General features: G+C 38.7%; 3 protein-coding genes across 7 annotated transcripts in view; 1 reads left to right on the top strand and 2 right to left on the bottom strand.

Moving 5' to 3' along the window:
* Positions 1-4410, bottom strand: part of slc52a2 (solute carrier family 52 member 2) — an 8544-nt gene extending 4134 nt beyond the window's left edge. The window contains exons 1-3 of the mRNA XM_046059270.1: positions 4122-4410; positions 2648-3503; positions 2337-2460 (exon numbers count right to left, since the gene is read on the bottom strand). Coding sequence (XP_045915226.1) covers positions 2337-2460; positions 2648-3503; positions 4122-4251 — 1110 coding nt within the window. The 5' untranslated portion in view covers positions 4252-4410. The remainder of the gene's footprint in view (positions 1-2336; positions 2461-2647; positions 3504-4121) is intronic.
* A 970-nt stretch (positions 4411-5380) lies between these two features.
* LOC123976132 lies at positions 5381-10292 on the bottom strand. Of its 3 annotated transcripts, none has more exons than XM_046058020.1 (4): positions 10158-10292; positions 9136-9248; positions 8681-8750; positions 5381-8356 (listed from the first exon to the last, which is right to left on the bottom strand). In XM_046058020.1, exons 3-4 carry the CDS (start codon positions 8742-8744, stop codon positions 5811-5813), a joined length of 2610 nt encoding a protein of 869 aa, XP_045913976.1. In that variant the 5' UTR covers positions 8745-8750; positions 9136-9248; positions 10158-10292; the 3' UTR covers positions 5381-5810. The 3 variants fall into 3 exon arrangements, with proteins under 3 accessions (XP_045913976.1, XP_045913978.1, XP_045913979.1); XM_046058022.1 differs by having other exon boundaries at positions 9136-9220; positions 10158-10211; XM_046058023.1 differs by lacking the exon at positions 9136-9248 and having other exon boundaries at positions 10158-10176.
* On the top strand, positions 10254-17177 carry fbxl6 (F-box and leucine-rich repeat protein 6). Of its 3 annotated transcripts, none has more exons than XM_046058024.1 (10): positions 10254-10361; positions 11484-12102; positions 12752-12910; positions 13081-13144; positions 13917-14048; positions 14588-14695; positions 14826-14939; positions 15429-15660; positions 16054-16297; positions 16505-17177. In XM_046058024.1, the coding sequence occupies exons 2-10, from the start codon at positions 11567-11569 to the stop codon at positions 16632-16634; spliced, it is 1719 nt and encodes a 572-aa protein (XP_045913980.1). In that variant the 5' UTR covers positions 10254-10361; positions 11484-11566; the 3' UTR covers positions 16635-17177. The 3 variants fall into 3 exon arrangements, with proteins under 3 accessions (XP_045913980.1, XP_045913981.1, XP_045913982.1); XM_046058025.1 differs by lacking the exon at positions 10254-10361 and adding an exon at positions 10366-10492; XM_046058026.1 differs by lacking the exon at positions 10254-10361 and adding an exon at positions 10742-10761.
* Positions 17178-17195: the final 18 nt, after the last annotated feature.

Genomic DNA, 17195 nt, shown 5'->3' with positions numbered 1-17195 from the left:
CTAGTAAATCACATTAAGCCTGTGGCAAAGAACCTTGGTGTTTGGTTTGATAGTAATTTAAATTTCGAGCAGCACACCACAAAGCTTGTTCAATCATGTTTTTATCAACTTAGAAATATAGCAAAAGTTCGATCTATGTTAACTTTTAAGGACACAGAGACCATTTTACACGCCTTCATCTCATCACGCCTGGATTATTGCAACAGCCTTTTCACCTGTTTAACCCAAAAATCTATTGATCGACTCCAGACTTTCCAGAACTCAGCTGCCAGGCTTTTAACCAGAACAAAGAAGTATGACCACATTACTCCTATTTTAGCTTCATTACACTGGCTCCCAGTATGTTTTAGAATTGACTTTAAAATTCTATTGATCACTTTTAAAGCTCTTCATGGCCTCTCGCCTTGTTATATTTCTGAACTTTTAGTCCCATACACACCAGCACGTACCTTGAGATCCTCGGGCAGAGGTCTGTCTGTTCCAGAGTCTCGACTGAAAACTAAAGGGGACAGAGCGTTTGCTGTCAGGGCCCCGAGGCTCTGGAACAGCCTGCCCGAGGAAATCTGGTCAGCTGAGTCAGTGAACTCTTTTAAGTCCCTTCTTAAAACATACTTTTATAGGAGAGCATTTCCCGATCTTATTTGACTTTATTTTATCCCTTTTATTTTATTCTATTTTACTAATTTTATATTTATCTTAAACGTGTATTTTAGTCTTTTCAATGTTTTCATGCTTTTATCTTGTATTGTTTTTGTATTATTGGCTCTCGGGTATTATTGTCTTTACACTTGTTAAAGCACTTTGTAACTTGTTTTTGAAAAGTGCTCTACAAATAAGGATGATTATTATTATTATTAAATTAGTGTTGTCTATACTGTAGTTTGTGTCTGATTTTATTTTATTATTTTATTATTGTGTGTGTGGTATTTTTGTATGAGTAAGCACATCATGAGCAATGTACAATCCTGAGTCAAATTCCTCGTATGTGTACACATACCTGGCAGTAAAGCTGATTCTGAAAACCATCTAAGTGTGCATTATCAAGATTGTATTTTATATTATATAGGTAATGCAATGACCCCGTGGACAATTACATGAAAATTTTTTTAAGTTTTTAGAAGACAGTGACATAAATACTGAGCAGTCTGTAGTGTTTCTCCTGTTCTGACACTTTTACAACTAATTTGATAGCTGCTGGATTTAAAATGAACAAGATATGCTGGTTGGTTGACTAAACTGTGTAACGTGTTATGTACAGTGGACGAATAGAGTCTGCAGACACAACGCACACAGCAGCAAAACAACGTGTAGCGTGCAGCTAAAAGTGAGAGCTTCGGTTTACAAGATGTTAGCAACTCAGGCAGACAAACCAAAGCTAAAAGTTAGTTCACCCTGTGTTCACTATAAGGTAATTTTCTTCAATCAAGTTTCCCTCAGCGCTCTCTTAACAACTAAAATACGTCCAGACTTCAGAGTGACTGAAAAATCTCTGCAGCGCTGTCTTCCACCGTGTTGTCGTTGATCCAAACACGCGTTGCATACTGCGCACGCGCGCATGCTTCTGTCGATAACTTTGGTTGATGCTGGTGATGATTTCCCGTGAGCTTATAATAGCGCGGAAACCGAACCCGGTTATCATGGTAATTAAAATGTGTGCAGTGATAATAACCTTTGGGAATTTTATCATGGTTTATCATTAAACCGGTAATTGTTTCATCCCTATTGGTAATTTAAAGGTGCATCTCATAAAATTAGAACATTGTGTAAAAGTTCATTCTTTTCTGTAGTCAAAAAGTGAAACTTTCATATATTCTAGTTTCATTACACATACAGTGAAATATTACAGGCCTTTTTCTGTTTTAAGTGTAATTTATACTTGACAGCGTAAACTACGGAGCTATGCAGAGGCTACGCTGTCGCCTGACGTACATCTCCTCCGTCACCTACGGCGTAGCCAGACGTGCACCTCCTCAAAAATGTAACTACACGTCAAGGCGTCAAGGTCAATAGGGTAGGGGGCTACGTAGATGCTACGTCGTCGATTTGACGCTGTAATCATCTAGATTAAATCAAAAATCCGTGTCTCAAACTTTTCCACAATACTTTTCTGAGACGCACCTGTAAGTCTTCAGATCAGTTCTTGATTTAAGTAACATAACTACTTTTAGACTATTTTATTTAGCCATGGCTGCTTGTGTGACTTTTATTCAATGTAATAAGGGCTTTGAGGGAAGAAATGCTTCTAATCCATGTTTTGGTATCAGGAGTAAAACCCGGATATACATTTGAAACCATACCTAGCTCTAGAAGAATGTATCACTCACAACAACACTCACCACTAAAGCAACACCAGCAGGGTTTCCCAGGAGTGGAGGGCAGGGACTGAGTGCCGCTAACGCCATGAGATATGCAGCAAATACTCCCCCTGCTAAAGACAAGAAGCCCAGACCGGTGGAGGACCTGGAAGACAAAAATGGAGCCAATAACAACACTGCAGCCAAAGAATTTTTAAGGATAAATGGTCACAACTGTCAAATATAAACATAATTTCCTTATAATAATAATACTAATTATAAATATTTAAAAAGGTTGTTAGGCTCAGGTACAAAAAGTAATTTATGTCCTCAATCACTCACTATTTTCTCACCTCAGGATAACAAACATAGCTATAAAGCAGGCCAGGGGGTTGGCTATGTTTCCGAGAACCACCGAGAGGTGAAAGGTCATGGTGCCATAAGGCAAACAGGAGAAACTCTGCACAGATGGCAGGACCCCGTTGGTGAGGGCGTTGGAGACAGCAAGCAGTGACAGCAGGTAGATGTTCCGCTTTATCCAAAATGTCTGAGCAGGTGGCTGCTCCTCCACCTGTACCTGGTCCTCAGACACCGGTGTCTCTCCGTTGTGTAGCGGGTGTGTTTCCTCCTTGTTTTTTGTTGCTGCTGCATTGTCAGACTCCTGTGGCGGTGCATCTTCCTGTGACTCTGTCTGTCTTTGTGTTAAAGTCCAGAAACTCAGAGCTGAGATTGACAGCATGACAAACAAGAACCAGAAGAAGTTCTGTGCAGGAAAGTTCTCTTTTAAATACTCTGGCTTCACTGTGCCATTCACAGTTTTACACTCCAGCTTGCTAATGCCTTGCCCTAAAGCCACAATACAAGGGAACAAAGCGCTGAAGCCCTGACCAATGAAGAAAGTACGTATGTACTGAGGGGGGTAACGAAACATAAAAGGCAGGAAGGTGACGTTGGATGTACAGCAAACCAAAGACAACAAAAAGGTGAAGAGCAGGAACACCAGTGACCTTTCTTCTCCAGCTATTGTGACAACGTGTGACCAAAAGATAGCCAGAAGAGCAGAGGTTACCACCGCCAGCACCTGGATGCAGTGGATGACGAGGCGTTCATTTAAACGCCCTGGAGCACAATGGTGTGTGATGGTCACAGCTATTGGACCAATGTTCCCAAACGCTATCAGTACTGAGAGGTAGGCTGGCAGGTTCCACTCTTAAAACAAGAAAAGCCAGTCAGTGAGGTATGGATAAAAACACAATATTCTCTACATATTTATATCTATAAATTAAAAAAAATGTGACAATAATTTTTTACCTAAGTAATACAAGCAGTTCTACACAGTAAAGTATTCTGTTGCAAGTTAAAGTACTGCATGAAAAAGTAAAGTAGAGGTATAAACATACTGACAGCTAAATTAATTGACTGTATCAAAAGTACAAGTACTCATTACACAATAGAATAAAATACATTATTGAATTATTATCACTAATGTATTACTGTGTAAGCAGCATTTTCACTTTGGGAAGTTTGGGTAGTTTATATACAAGTATATAAAATGGGCTATTCATATATAATATAGCAGTTTCAAACTGATCTCATGTTTTGTATGTAAAACCTGAGTCAGTAAAGTAACAAGTAAATGCAGTAGGATAATAAGTATAATGTTTGGTTTTAAGTATCACAACACGTACAAGTACTTTCAAATTGTACTTGTTTAACGTTACAGTAATGTTTCTTCAGTAAGATTTGCGTTCCTTAGATGTACTAAAGACCATAATATCATATTTACACAATGTTACATATGTTATCTGTAGACGTTAGATCACTGACTTTCGGGCAGCACGCTGACAACCACCGGGAGCTCGATCCACAGACTGTTGACAGAAATCCAGGAGCCCATGGCGAACAGAGCTATCAGCCCGTGGGTCACCGCTGCACTGCTCCACCAGCTACCGGACATGGTGCCGCTTACTCCGGCCAAGAGAACTAAGAAAATGCTGATAAACCCGTTTGACTTTGTTTGGATAAACCAGGGTAAAACGCCAATAACGTGCTCTTCTCTTCCACACGATGAACGTAACCTGAAGAATGGTGGACAAGTAACGGAAGGTTCCCGCCCCTTTGGTTGCGTTCATTTTCCACTCGTAAGTTCCTAAGTCACCGTTCCCACCAGCTAATTCAAGCATTGTGCGTTTTCCGCATTCTTGCTATTTTATCGGGCTCTTTTTATTTGTAAAGTGGTTGTTTGGCCACAAAACCAATCCTTAAACTTAGTATGAAAATCGTACCATAAGTTCTCTCTTATCTAAAATGACCCAGTTCAGTGTACGACAGCGGTTCTTTCAGTATACGCGTTTCCCAAGAAACTTGAAGGCACCACCACCACAGAACTCTTCGGAGACTCACGGTTATATATAACGGCATATGAGTTTGTTTTCGCTCACGCTGACATCTTAAGCGGGCGGCATCTGAGACACAGCTCATTCAACACCAAAGGATTTCCCTAAAAAGCCTACACTTGGACCTTTGTTTGACTTGCTGTGTATGATGTATGCACTTAGTAGCTTTAAATATGTAAGTGCAAGGTACAAGGCAGATAAATAATTTTACAACACAGGGCTGTGTAACGATATTAAGTTGTGGTTACATATCAATGTTATCTTTAGCTTGGATACAACTGCACAAGCATATGTCAATACCATAACATCATATCAAATGGCGTTCATACAATGGCTTGGGGACTATCATCTTCTCCGAGAGTTGTAGTGGGTTTGGTTCCCTTCTTTGCCTATATTTTTGGAAAAATAAATCAATTTGGCACAGTGACCCCAATAAACCCTTCTGTTATCCCCGCCTCTCTGGTTTCTTCGGCCCCTCCCATTTAACACTTTTATAAGTATGAGCTCTGATGCCTGTGATGCAACAACAAATGCCCTTCAAATCAGAGAAACACAAGGTTATTATGTGGCTGACAAAACAAAAAACCTGACTGATACAGCCATGAACTTGAACTAATGCTAGGCTGATTTTGTAACACTGAACTCTTGTCTAGTTTATGATACAGGATGGCACAGTAAATATCAACAAAATATGAAAAAGATGTTTATTTTGTCAGTGGTAAATGTGCATATGACCTCTGCATGATCACAAAGGGTACAATCTAGCATTAACAAAAATTTTCTTTTCTGCAACAAAAAAGTTAACTTACTAGAAAAGCATTGTTACAATACAGGAACATGCAAATCAAGGAATGTGTCATATCATAAGAGCCACAAAATTATTCCTCATCATTTAAATTTTTGGCATTGAAAATACAGCACGTAACACATGACTGCTACATCTGCCACAAACATAATCATACATTATTTGTGTGGAAAGATTGAGGTCAATGTGTGTATTTCTGCTTAGTTTGTAAGAATCATGAGGAAGTCACATGATAACACAGATTATTTCCTGTCATTCCAAGTCATTTATCATCCTCTATCCCTCAGCATCAAGATTTTTACATGCAATGAAAGCTCATGTGTGGCTGCTTTTGATCTTGTCAGCTGCAGCATCTGTTGTGTCTCGGCGCACAGGGGTTGCTTTTGTCTTTCTTGGCGCCCAAACAAGGGAGTACCCAGGTTTAACACGCGGAAGTGCGAGCTTCAGCTTCAACACCATGTTTGTGCTGTTTTGGAAAACGCAATCCAAGTTTGGGTCTGTGTTGTTCAGAATCATTTTATGGTACAGTATCTCGCAGCGGACTGCTTCCCGTTTCTCTGCTCTGGGTTTTCCATCGAAACGCAGCAGCATTTTGTCAACATCCTGCTGTGACTTACATGGCCCTCCGTTTCTGCTCACTGTAGCTATTATGTAATCCTTATCCATGTTCTCCTCGCGCTCCTCAGTTGGTGGCCTTCCTGCCTTTTCTCTTTTACCTTTTTTTGACTGCGGACTGAAGTCATCTTTTTGGCCAGTGTTGGTATACCTCTTAGCTTCCCAACCGGAAGAATCATCGGAGCTGTTGTCAGGTGAACCCGATCGAGTGTCATCTTCCTGAGAGCTTTCTGATGACAGGTTGCTGTGTGAGGAGCGTTTGGTGGACTTTTCAGGACTTGTCTTCTTGTAAGGGTTCACATGGCAAAAGGGATAATCTGCCATCAAGACGGAGAATGTGCAACTTACCAGCTGTGCGCTCAAATCTGGTGGCGGGACTTGAGAAAATATTCCTCCTGGCAGGAAATCCTTCAGGTGATCCTCAGTGACACCGGCAATCACCTTTACCATCCTCTTCAAGCAAGCTCTGATGAGGTCCCTATTTGTGTGCCACTGACCACAGTAGTCAAACACTCCATGAAAAGTTTTCTCCTGCAAAGGGTACTGCCGAAAAACATTTGTGGCCCCTTCAGGTTCCAGCAGGGTGGAAGGATCTTTGGACCAATCCAGGAATTTTTGATAGAGACAGAGTGTGTACTGGCCGAAGTGCGAGTACTCTCCTCCACTTTTAAGAAGTTGCCAGTAAGGACCGAGGATTTTGCAGTAAACAATAGCCAGAACGCACACAAGGCTCTGTATCACAGAATCATTAGCATCAGCGGCAACACTTTCCAGAACAATGTTTGGGCTTTTGTCGTTCAGTGACAGTAAATCAGAGAAGAAGAGAGCGACCTCTTTGTGATGGTGAATAACACCCGCTGCAGCTTCAAAGTAGTTGTTGAATCGGTTTGACTCATTTACTGCCAGTCTGGAGGGATTTTTCTTTTCCTCACAGAACGCCACCCAGTGTTTTCTGTAGTTTTGCGTATCCTGGGTGCGAGGGCTTAAAATATCACAAGTCATGTGAATGTAGCGTGAAGTGGCACTTTCTGACAAATTCACAAAGTTCTGAAATTTTGGAAGCTTGTCGCGGCCTAGTTTCTCTCCCCTTGACAGAATGATCTCCTTTTCAAAGTTCATAATCTGCTGCTCAACTGCATCATGCATGTCAACAAGGAAATTGGCGTTGCAGTTTAAAAACACCACAGGAGATGCAAGTGAAATGTCTTCACAGAGTGAGTCGAGTTTTTTCTCAAACTCGGCCATGGCTGGATGATCCTTGCATGTTAGAGTATAGTGATTTCTGAGGAGATCTAAGGAAACTTGCTTGCATGCTGTTGTTTTCCCACCATACGCACTTGAAAGCTTTTGGACAGACAGCATTGCAATGTCAAGCAGGGTCAGGGACTCATTTTTATCTGAAGTTTCTGCTCCGCTGTTGGTTGCATTCAAATCCTCATCACTTTCTGAGACATGTTCTTTCAATATTAATTTCTTCACAACTCCTCTGTTCATCTCAGGTCCCTCACATTGCATGATGTCATAGCTCTCACATTCCTCCTTGATTGAAACTTTTTCATAATTTACGGTATCGTCTCTTTTCATGCGTTTCCTTACAATTAATTTAGGTGATTTTTTCCGCACCAGTTCAAATGGACTTTGAAGGAGATTTTCCATCGCTGCATTCCTCCTGTGACTTCTTGTTTCATAATTGCGGTAATGCAGTTTTAACTTTTTTATCTTGGCTCTAAGGACTTTATATGCCTTTTGAATATTCCCATTCTTACAAAACTCAGGGTTGAAGTTTCTAAGCCAAGTAACTAAAACCACTGGTGCAATTTTCTCCCTGGTGACAAAGTTGCTCAACTCAAAAATTAATCCATTCGTGACTTCAATTGACTGTGCTCGCTCTGCAAAATCCCTCATTTCCAAAAGATGTTGCCTTTCAACTCCGATGCTATCACATATTGGGCCGACAAAGTTAAAGTTGACGTCTGATTCCAAGAACGTCAGCCTTGCATCGCTTCCCAGACTCAGTGTTGTTGCAATACCTCTTTCAATCAGACGACGGAAGTCAGCTGACTGATGACTGGGGAAAATTTTCTTGAGCCAATCTACAATGGCAATCCACGGAAAATTATTGTCCTCTGTCATAAGTCCTACTTGAATCAAAAGTCTGTTCTTGCATGGTGCCTTTTCAAGCTCTAATCCTTCTCCTGATTGAGGACCAATGAAGTCTGCAACAAGCTTCCAATAGTACTCATCTCCTGAAAAACGGAAAAAGTTAGCATGTGAACAGAAAAGTAATGCTTGTATACAAAGGGTAATGCTGCAAATGTTTTGAATGAATGGAAGGTTGCAGGTGGGGACTGCTAAACTAAATAAGTGTTTGTACTGGATTAAATTAAATTTGTTTTTGCTTTCTGATAGATGACAATGTTACCACTACAGATGCAAAGTATTCTGGAAGTCTGGGGATTATGTTATAAAAATACAGGAATGTTAAGGAATTGTTAATAAAGTTATAATTTACAGAATTGGCTTATATAGTCATATTAATAACAACTTTACTAAATAGCCATTTTACTTACTCAGATTAGCTTCAGTTACGGCCACTTTACCACAAAGGGAGAAATCTTCAACCCCCTCATCCATTATGTCCTGTTTTTGAAGACAGAGAGTAGAAAAGTTTCAATCATCAGCATCTAGAAGCATAACTACTTAAAGAAGAGGGCGTGTACAGTAAGATAAATTGCTTGCATGCTATTGCCAATCGGCAACCTTGTGTAATCGTGCCTAAAGTCAGGGTGAAACTGAATAGTTAAATTGTGATGTGTGGGGGTTTTTTTCCATCCACCATCACTTTTATAACTCTGGCTGTTTTGCTAATAGAAATGAAATGAAACAGAAAAGACACTAATGCTATTAAGCAAAATGCATTATAACACTGATAACAAGTAATACACATTAATTTAATGCAATGTTTCATATAGTATGTGCTCCTGAAAGAGCAAGGAGATGAAACTGAACAGGAACAGTGTCATACTTTCAGAGTTGTCCTGGAGAATGAAACGCTGCAGAAAAATGCCACCCCTTGGCATTAGCATGCACAGCGACACGGTACTGTAGCTCTGTAGGAAAGATAACTACTTTCATTCCCTAAAACAGGAAAATAAATTTTTTACATTTTACAAAGTTACAGGTCATTTACACACACACACACACACACACACACACACACACTTTAATGTTGCTAATTGTATCAAAAGTTTTGAATAGTTTAGGTGGTGCTGTTGAATTGTATTATGTTGTAATATGATGATGTGTGTTTATAAAGTTTAGTCCACCATCATTGATATTAATAGGGTGGACAAAATATTAAAAACAAGTACAGCAGCAACACAGACTACAACCTCCAAAATGGCCATAAAGGTGAATCAACACCTCTCTAAAACCAGCTTCAACCTTTCAGAGTGTAGGGTAGATGTATTAGACTTCATTAGTTTTAGAATGGTCTACCTAATCAACTAGAAAATTAATGTAATCTGTGTTATTTTGTGCCACCTTGTTGAGGGTCCAGGCTAATGAAGGAAAACCCTCCCAGCACCCCTGCATATTCTATACTAACTGTACACATGCAAGAATAAAACTTGTTTAACGTTATTTCCTTCAAAGGAAATCAAGATGTACACAAGAGCCCAAGACGATCTCTGTGGTTTAGTCACTGGCACTAACTATGAGCCGAATTTTACAGAATAAAAGCATTAACGCTACAATCTGCAATTGTTTATGTTTTAGTTATTTTATTTTCAGGAACAATGCACATTGCTCAACACTGTAAATGTGCCTATATTAGCCAAAAGGCTAATTTTCAACTGTGGTCCCTAATGCTAATGTTAGCCTTGTTGAGCAACTTGTTAGTGTTAGCACCAACTTCAGCTGCAGAAAATTCAGCTTATTAAACTGCAATAATTCGTGATAATACCAGAGTAGCAGGGCTGTGATGCATGCTGTAACAAAGAATTCAAAAAGTAAAAGTAGTAAAAGTAGCATTTAAGAAGTCCTTACCCAGAGACTGGACCAACGTGAAACTCACGTTCGTTCACACAACACACACTACGACGTCAACACTGGGCTGGACAGTAATTGGATAGTTTCACAAAAGGCGGGCTGTTGTCTGCGTCTCCACCAATCATAGAGGAGACATGAAATGCATTGTGGGTCTACTACTGAAGCTGGCGGTTGTCAGTTGTTTTGGTGAACTAGCTGCAGGTAATGTAAATTAGCAACACAGAGTACGAAATGCTTATTATTAAGAATTTTTTTTATTTCAGAAGTTGTTTTAGTTGTATGCCATTGTTCTTCTGCGTTATGTTGCATGGCGACTTGTTAACTGTGTCACAGTAAGTTAACGTTTGCTTAGTTTACAAAGAGATTCATTTAGCTAACGTTAGCTAACGTGAGTAAATTAACGTTGCCATTGATATTATGGTATGGATATGATGGGTAAATGCTTAGTTTATATTTGCAGCAACAGGAAACGTTGTAGTGTAATATGTGTAAATTATTTGATAGTCTTTTTACTTACTTAATCCCCCAAGATATCAGACTTTCAAATTCAAATTCATCCTCGGCATCCTTCAGTTTCCTGGACGACGAATGGCCAGCACAGGTTAGGAACAAAAAGAGACCAATGAAGTTAATGAAGTGTACCTCAAATTTGGACATACTTAGCGTTAGATGGTTTTTACCACTGGGAATTCCTGTAGTTTTTTAATCAAAACGTGCCCGAGATGGGACATTTGTCTAGCGCAAAAACTACAATTAAAGTAGTCAATGATGTATCATAGATAAAGCTTTACCCATGCAGCAGTGGTCACAACCGGATGCAAACAGATTGTATACAGAATACAGAATATAAACACCTGTGAATCACTGTCTACTCCTCTTTGTTAACACAGCCATGTATTTTCCAACAAAAACAAGGGGAAGGGATATTTCCATCTTGAGCTTTTGAAAATTGCTAGTTTCCCTGATTTGTGCAGTTAATCGCATAACAACTCCTCATCACGTACCAGTGCACACCCGACCCACTTTAGGATTCTGCTGGATTGCCAAAGATTGTACAGATGCTCCTGATATGTTGCCATCCCCTGTGGCTTTGACTCTGACCTCAAATCTGGGCTTTTGTGTTTGATCTACATTTGCAAGAGTCTTAAGAAAGATGTCAGTCGTGATGTTCTGTATGTAAGACACTAGATATGATTGCATTCTCCTGAGTTACTCTAATATATTTACTTTCTCCCCATTAAGTACATGACATTCTAATCCACACAGGAGAGATTTAATCATCCACACAGATACAGACTGATCTTAATCTGATTCTGTTTTCAGATGCTGATTTGTCATTTGTCAGCCAATGTCTGATTTTCTTGGAATGAAGCTTGTGATAAAGACTAGTTAGCAGCACACGCAGGATGGATTCCTCTGAAGCAGAGGCTTTAACACACAGTGACAGAAGAGAAGACACTGCACCAAGCACATCAAATACATCAGGTCAAGGGGACGATGGACCGAAGCCAAAGAGGGTATCTTTGAAGAGGACTGCTGATCAGCCTAAAAATGCAAAAGCCAAGAAGAAGAAAAAGGCCAGAGTCTCCAGGCCAGCGCCACTTGGCTACACTGTCCATCAAGGGGAAGATATGCTTCTTGTCATATCGAGTTCTACTTCTCAGTACGATGGTTCAGCCTGGACTCCCCCAAAGAAGGGAAGCAAAAAGAAGAAGCTAACTAAAAGAAAAGGGAAAGTTGTTCATATTAAGAAAAAAAAGACAGCCCATGCCAGACCTAAACTGGCAAATACTCCAGTTGCCAAGGACAAAAAGGACACTAATTTGTTTGTTCCACAGAAAGCAACAGACCACAGGTGGGGTGAAAGTCTTCCCGAGGAGGTGCTTATCAATATTTTTCAGATGGTGGTTGTCCAAGATGGCGCTGTACCTTTTCTGTGCAGGTAATAAACACGTTTGATTTGATGTAGCAGGGATTAGTGAATACTTAAGAGGTTTATACTATGAACTGACTGAGATACAACATATAGGACTGGGAGATCGTTTATTTCAAAATTATTGGTGGTCAGCTTTCAGGGGAAACATATCATTCTGATCATATCGTGTTATAGTCTTACAAAATGATGTTGTCCAAATGAATGATTCAGATTTTTTAATTAATACTAGCAAAATAAATGTATACATGGGAAGAGTTTCATCTGTTTTTGTGCATAACAGTTTTACATAGCATTAGACATCAATGGCATGTTTATATGTATGATTGCGTATGCATTTACAATATCATGATTAGGACTGCAAATACTTGTTTAAACCTGTGATTATTTTCTTCATTAATCATTTGGTCCATAAAATGTCAGAACATATTGAAAAATTAGCAGAAGGTGACGTCTTGTCTGACCAACAAGCAAAGATTCACATTTGATTTCAGTGAGTTTTTGACATTTTGCCTCAACAATAATTAACTGAGATACATTTTAAGTATGTTGATGTTTATTTAAACTATATCATCCAGCTAGAGTACCCTGTTATTTGAGAACCATACATTCTGAAATAAATCTAAAAAATGTTTTTCCTCTTGTGTATCTTGTGAAGGATGGGCAGAGTTTGTCATCTGTGGAACGCTGCTGCCTCCAGTCCGGTCCTGTGGCGTAAGGTCACTGTAGGTCATTGCTGGATTGCACCAGGGAAAAACCAGCTACCTAAAACTGAGAAGATGATTAAGGACACTATTGACTGGTTGGCACAGAACAGGTCTGTATTATTAGTTTTATGAAGAGGCTTGGCACATACATTATGTGAGCTTTTTTAGTTTGTGCTTATATTATAATATATAATATAGGCCTAGGTACTATCTTAAAAATAAAACTGTTCTGAATATTATAGGTAGTTCAGCATAATTAGCTAATTTTCTTGTTTTTTAGATTCTCCCAGCTACAAGACTTCTCTCTCTGTCACTGGACAAAGAATGTCAGCTATGCTGTAGAGGTAAGTCATCAAGATGAGATATCTGTCCTTTATTTTATTAGTAGAACTGAGCGATATGCAACAAAAAATCATTTTGCGATTATTTTGACAGATGTTTCCATTGTGTTATGAGTCACGATTTTAGTTGGAATAGTAGTTTCTGGATTTCATTTTCACTGAAAAAAAATAAAAATGATAATGTGGTTTTTGCTGGGGGACTTTATCAAACAAGCATGTTCCCTTATGTCTGGAGAATATGATTTGTAGGCCGGGGCATCTCTGTAAGCACCCCAATTTTACTTTTAGCAAAAAATTGCAGCTCCTTTAATTTGGATATTGCACTTGGCCATATTGCAATTTCGGTAATATTTTTTGATTAATTGTCCAGCCCTAATTATTAGGCTCTAGAAAATAAATGATAAGTTAATTAATCAATCAATGGAAAAATAATTGAGCAACTATTTTGATAACCAATTCAATTATTCAAAAAAATATTGTGCTAAATACCAAGCATTTTTATTACTATTTTCTATTATACTATAAGTGATTTGTTGACATGAAAGTAATTGTTAGTTACAGTCTTAATAGACTGTATTTGAAGAAATGTTTTCAAGTAAGAGATCTGGCTGTCAAAAAATAAAAGCCAGTGTTGATGTTAGGAGTTATGTCTATTTTTTCTTTCTTTTTTTAATATTGCTTGATAAATTATAGGTTAAACCCTAAGAATTCTACTTATGAACATGTTTCGTGTTTATTTTTGTTTGTTTCTGTTTTATGATGTGATGAAATTTAGGTTGTGTCGCAGTTCTGCCCTCACCTTCGCTCCCTCAAGCTTTCCTACTGTACAGGCCTGACAGCAGGGGCCTTCCATAGCCTTGGTTTGCACAGCCGGTCTCTGCAGAGCATAAATCTCCAGTATTCAGAGGTACATCAAGAACCAGCTCAGTAAACCTTTTTGTAGAAAAATATATCGGATGGTATTAGTTTAACAGTAATAAAAAATGTTTTGGTGGTGGTGAAGGCACCCTGAAATGTATCAGCCACTGTCAATTTTAAAACCTCCTCAGGTAAAGAATATTCTTTCATTCACTTCGATACATGATTGTCCAAAGTATTTTTCATTGGTGCCTTGTGTATGTGGGACAATAAAAGCAAAGGCAAAAAGATCCAACAGTTAGACAAACATGAAGGAAGGATGAAAAATAACAGGATCTCTAAATCTTGGATAGCTAATAGCCAATTTGATGCACCATTGATATCCACCACAGCCATAGCCTGTTCACCCTGTAGCATAAAGGGAACTTCAAATTGCATCTCATTTTACAACCCTGTTCTAATATGACAAATACATTTATCTTGTACCTTATAACAAGCAAGTCCTGGCAGATGTTTATTTCCAACCTTCTTGGTTACATATAGACAGATAAATATTGTAGATTTGTAGAGCACTTGTTTTTGCTCTAGTTTCAGGTTGAAGGAGTCCTGGAGTTCCTTGAAAATCATGGGAGCCAGATAAAGCAAATATTGTTCACTCATGGACTAAAGAATGACAGACTTCTAACTGCCATCACCGTAAGCCCATCTCACCCCACCTTTTATTTCCTATGTTTTTATTTTTATATATGCATTACACACAACCCAAGCCACGGAGCATGGATGAACTTAGTACAGACAACTTATAGTATTTGTTTGTTTTTTTCAGAGGGGCTACTGTCCTGATTTGGAGTTGTTGGAAGTAAACACAAAGCTCGACAGTAAAGACTGTGAACTTCCAGTTTGCATCCAGGCACTACAGATGGCATCACCTAAACTCAAGGTAAAAAAAAAATCTAATCAAACATTTCAGTCTTCTGTGTCAATGTGACTTTTGTGACTATATGTAAATGTAACTCATTTGCAATGGTAATTGTATGATAGTGTTTTATGCATGTGCCACTATAAATTCCTTGCTTTGGAGGTACAGTGCTGTTAAATGAAAAAAATGGTGATTACAAATCTTGTGTACACATGAAGTGTAATGCTATATAAACTGAAGCAATTGATTATTCGATCAACAGGAAATTAATAGGTAAGTATTTTGATAATTGATTAATCACTTCAGTCATTTTTCAAGCAAAAATGCCAAACTTCAGCTTTTCTTTGTCATATATCACTGTAAACTGAATAGATTTGGGTTTTGGTCTGTTGGTAGGACAAAACAAGACTTTAGACTTTTGATAAGTTTCGCATTTTCCATGTTATGTGTCATATATGTGTTAACCTATGAAAGTTGTACATCTATTCTATCTATTGTACTTCTTATCAGACCTTCCGGATGCTGAATGTCAGACCTCTGCATAAGACAATGCGTAATGGTGCTGATTCGACATTAGGCTTCCCGTTACTGGAGGAGCTATGTATCGCAACTACGTCTTATTCCTATATGACCGACAAAGATTTGTGGGACATTCTCTTTGGCTCCACCAGGCTGCGGGTGCTGGACCTGCGAGGCTGTTCACGAATCACACCATCTGGCCTTGCAACACTACCATGCCTTGGTAGGGCTAAGTCATGAAATTTATACTGTAATGTAAATTTTGGAGTAATAAGTGACTTAAATATGATTTAAAATGGGACTTAATTTGGGGCCTATACCGAAAAGCTAACGATGGTCTCATTTAATCCACAATGTTTGTAAACAAAGTATGTATTGGAGGAAATAGAAATACATAATTTGACAGTTTTGTATACTTTGTGCCTTTGATTACTTTACAGAAAGGTATAGTAATTTCTTCTAATTTACTATACCAAGCTGCATCTGTGATATGAGTCTTCTATTAAGAATTAGATAACCTCTATTACGATTTGGCACTATATAAATAAAACTGAATGGGATTTGCATCCAAACCCAATTTGTTAATCAATGCTACCTCCTGTGTTTGATTTGGCAGAGCTTGAGTGTCTGTTCTGGGGACAGTATTTTAGCAGCAACATTGGGTTGTCGTCACCTAAGGCGGGGCTTCACATGGTGACCCGGAAATGGAGTCAAACACTGCAACAGCTTGACATTGCAAATCAGCTGTTCACTGAGGAGGACCTGGAGTTAGCAATGAGTCACCTTGCTCAGGCAACAGAGGCTGAGACCCTGCGTTCACTCAACCTGAGTGGGACCAGGATCACACCACCTGCCCTCAGGTACTCGCTAGTTTAACTTCTTAACGCTACTAGTCCAAATAATCCCAAAAAGTATGAACCAACACTTTAAAGAGACAATTGGCTGGCATACAAAACTGAGAATCGCATTCAAGTTGGTAAATCCTGAGCACTGCGGGTCTAGCATTGTCAAATATCTTTTCAAGGATTTCACAAGGACACAAAATAAATTTGTACTTTATTTTGCAGGTCTGTCATCGGCCAAATGACTGCTCTTAGCTACCTCAACCTTTCTTCCTGCCGTTATCTTCCAAGAGGACTGAAGAGAATTTACCGTGGCCAGGAAGACATTCGTCAACTGCTGGACAAATTGGAGTAGTTCAGATATTCGTTTGATTCCAGAAATCATAAACCGAATTTAGAAGGCATACATCAATATCTTAAAACATGCCTCTTTGTGGATTTGTTGTTCAAGCATTGACTGTATACTGTATATATCTTTATATACAGTCTGTGTTTAAAAAATGTGGATATTCAGGTGTTTTTGTAAATGTTATATATGTATACTATATTCACACAGAACAATTCATGCAACTTTGAAGCATTCAGGCACTGCTTACTGTTGCTAAAAAGCCGAGACCAAGGGTTTGGAATCCAGAAAGAAAATCTTTTGCTGCTGTATTAATAATAGATCAGATAAGAGTCAGTAAAAGCACAGTCTACACGTAGCTTAAGGAGTGACACTGACATGTTGGATTTGAATACATTTATATGAATTACCTAAATTGTAAACCTACAGGGACATTCAGTTGTGTATACCAGAATTTCTTGAATGCAATTTTTTTCACTGCTTTCTTACACTAAGTCACAGTAACATCTTTGTCAAGAGATATTTGAAATAAAAAATGTCTATCTTGTTAAAGTTGGTTATATACTTTCT

The sequence above is a fragment of the Micropterus dolomieu genome, linkage group LG09 (genome assembly GCF_021292245.1).
Source record: "Micropterus dolomieu isolate WLL.071019.BEF.003 ecotype Adirondacks linkage group LG09, ASM2129224v1, whole genome shotgun sequence".
Classification (NCBI taxonomy): Eukaryota; Metazoa; Chordata; class Actinopteri; order Centrarchiformes; family Centrarchidae; genus Micropterus; species Micropterus dolomieu.
This window is presented reverse-complemented; position numbering and strand designations above follow the sequence as displayed.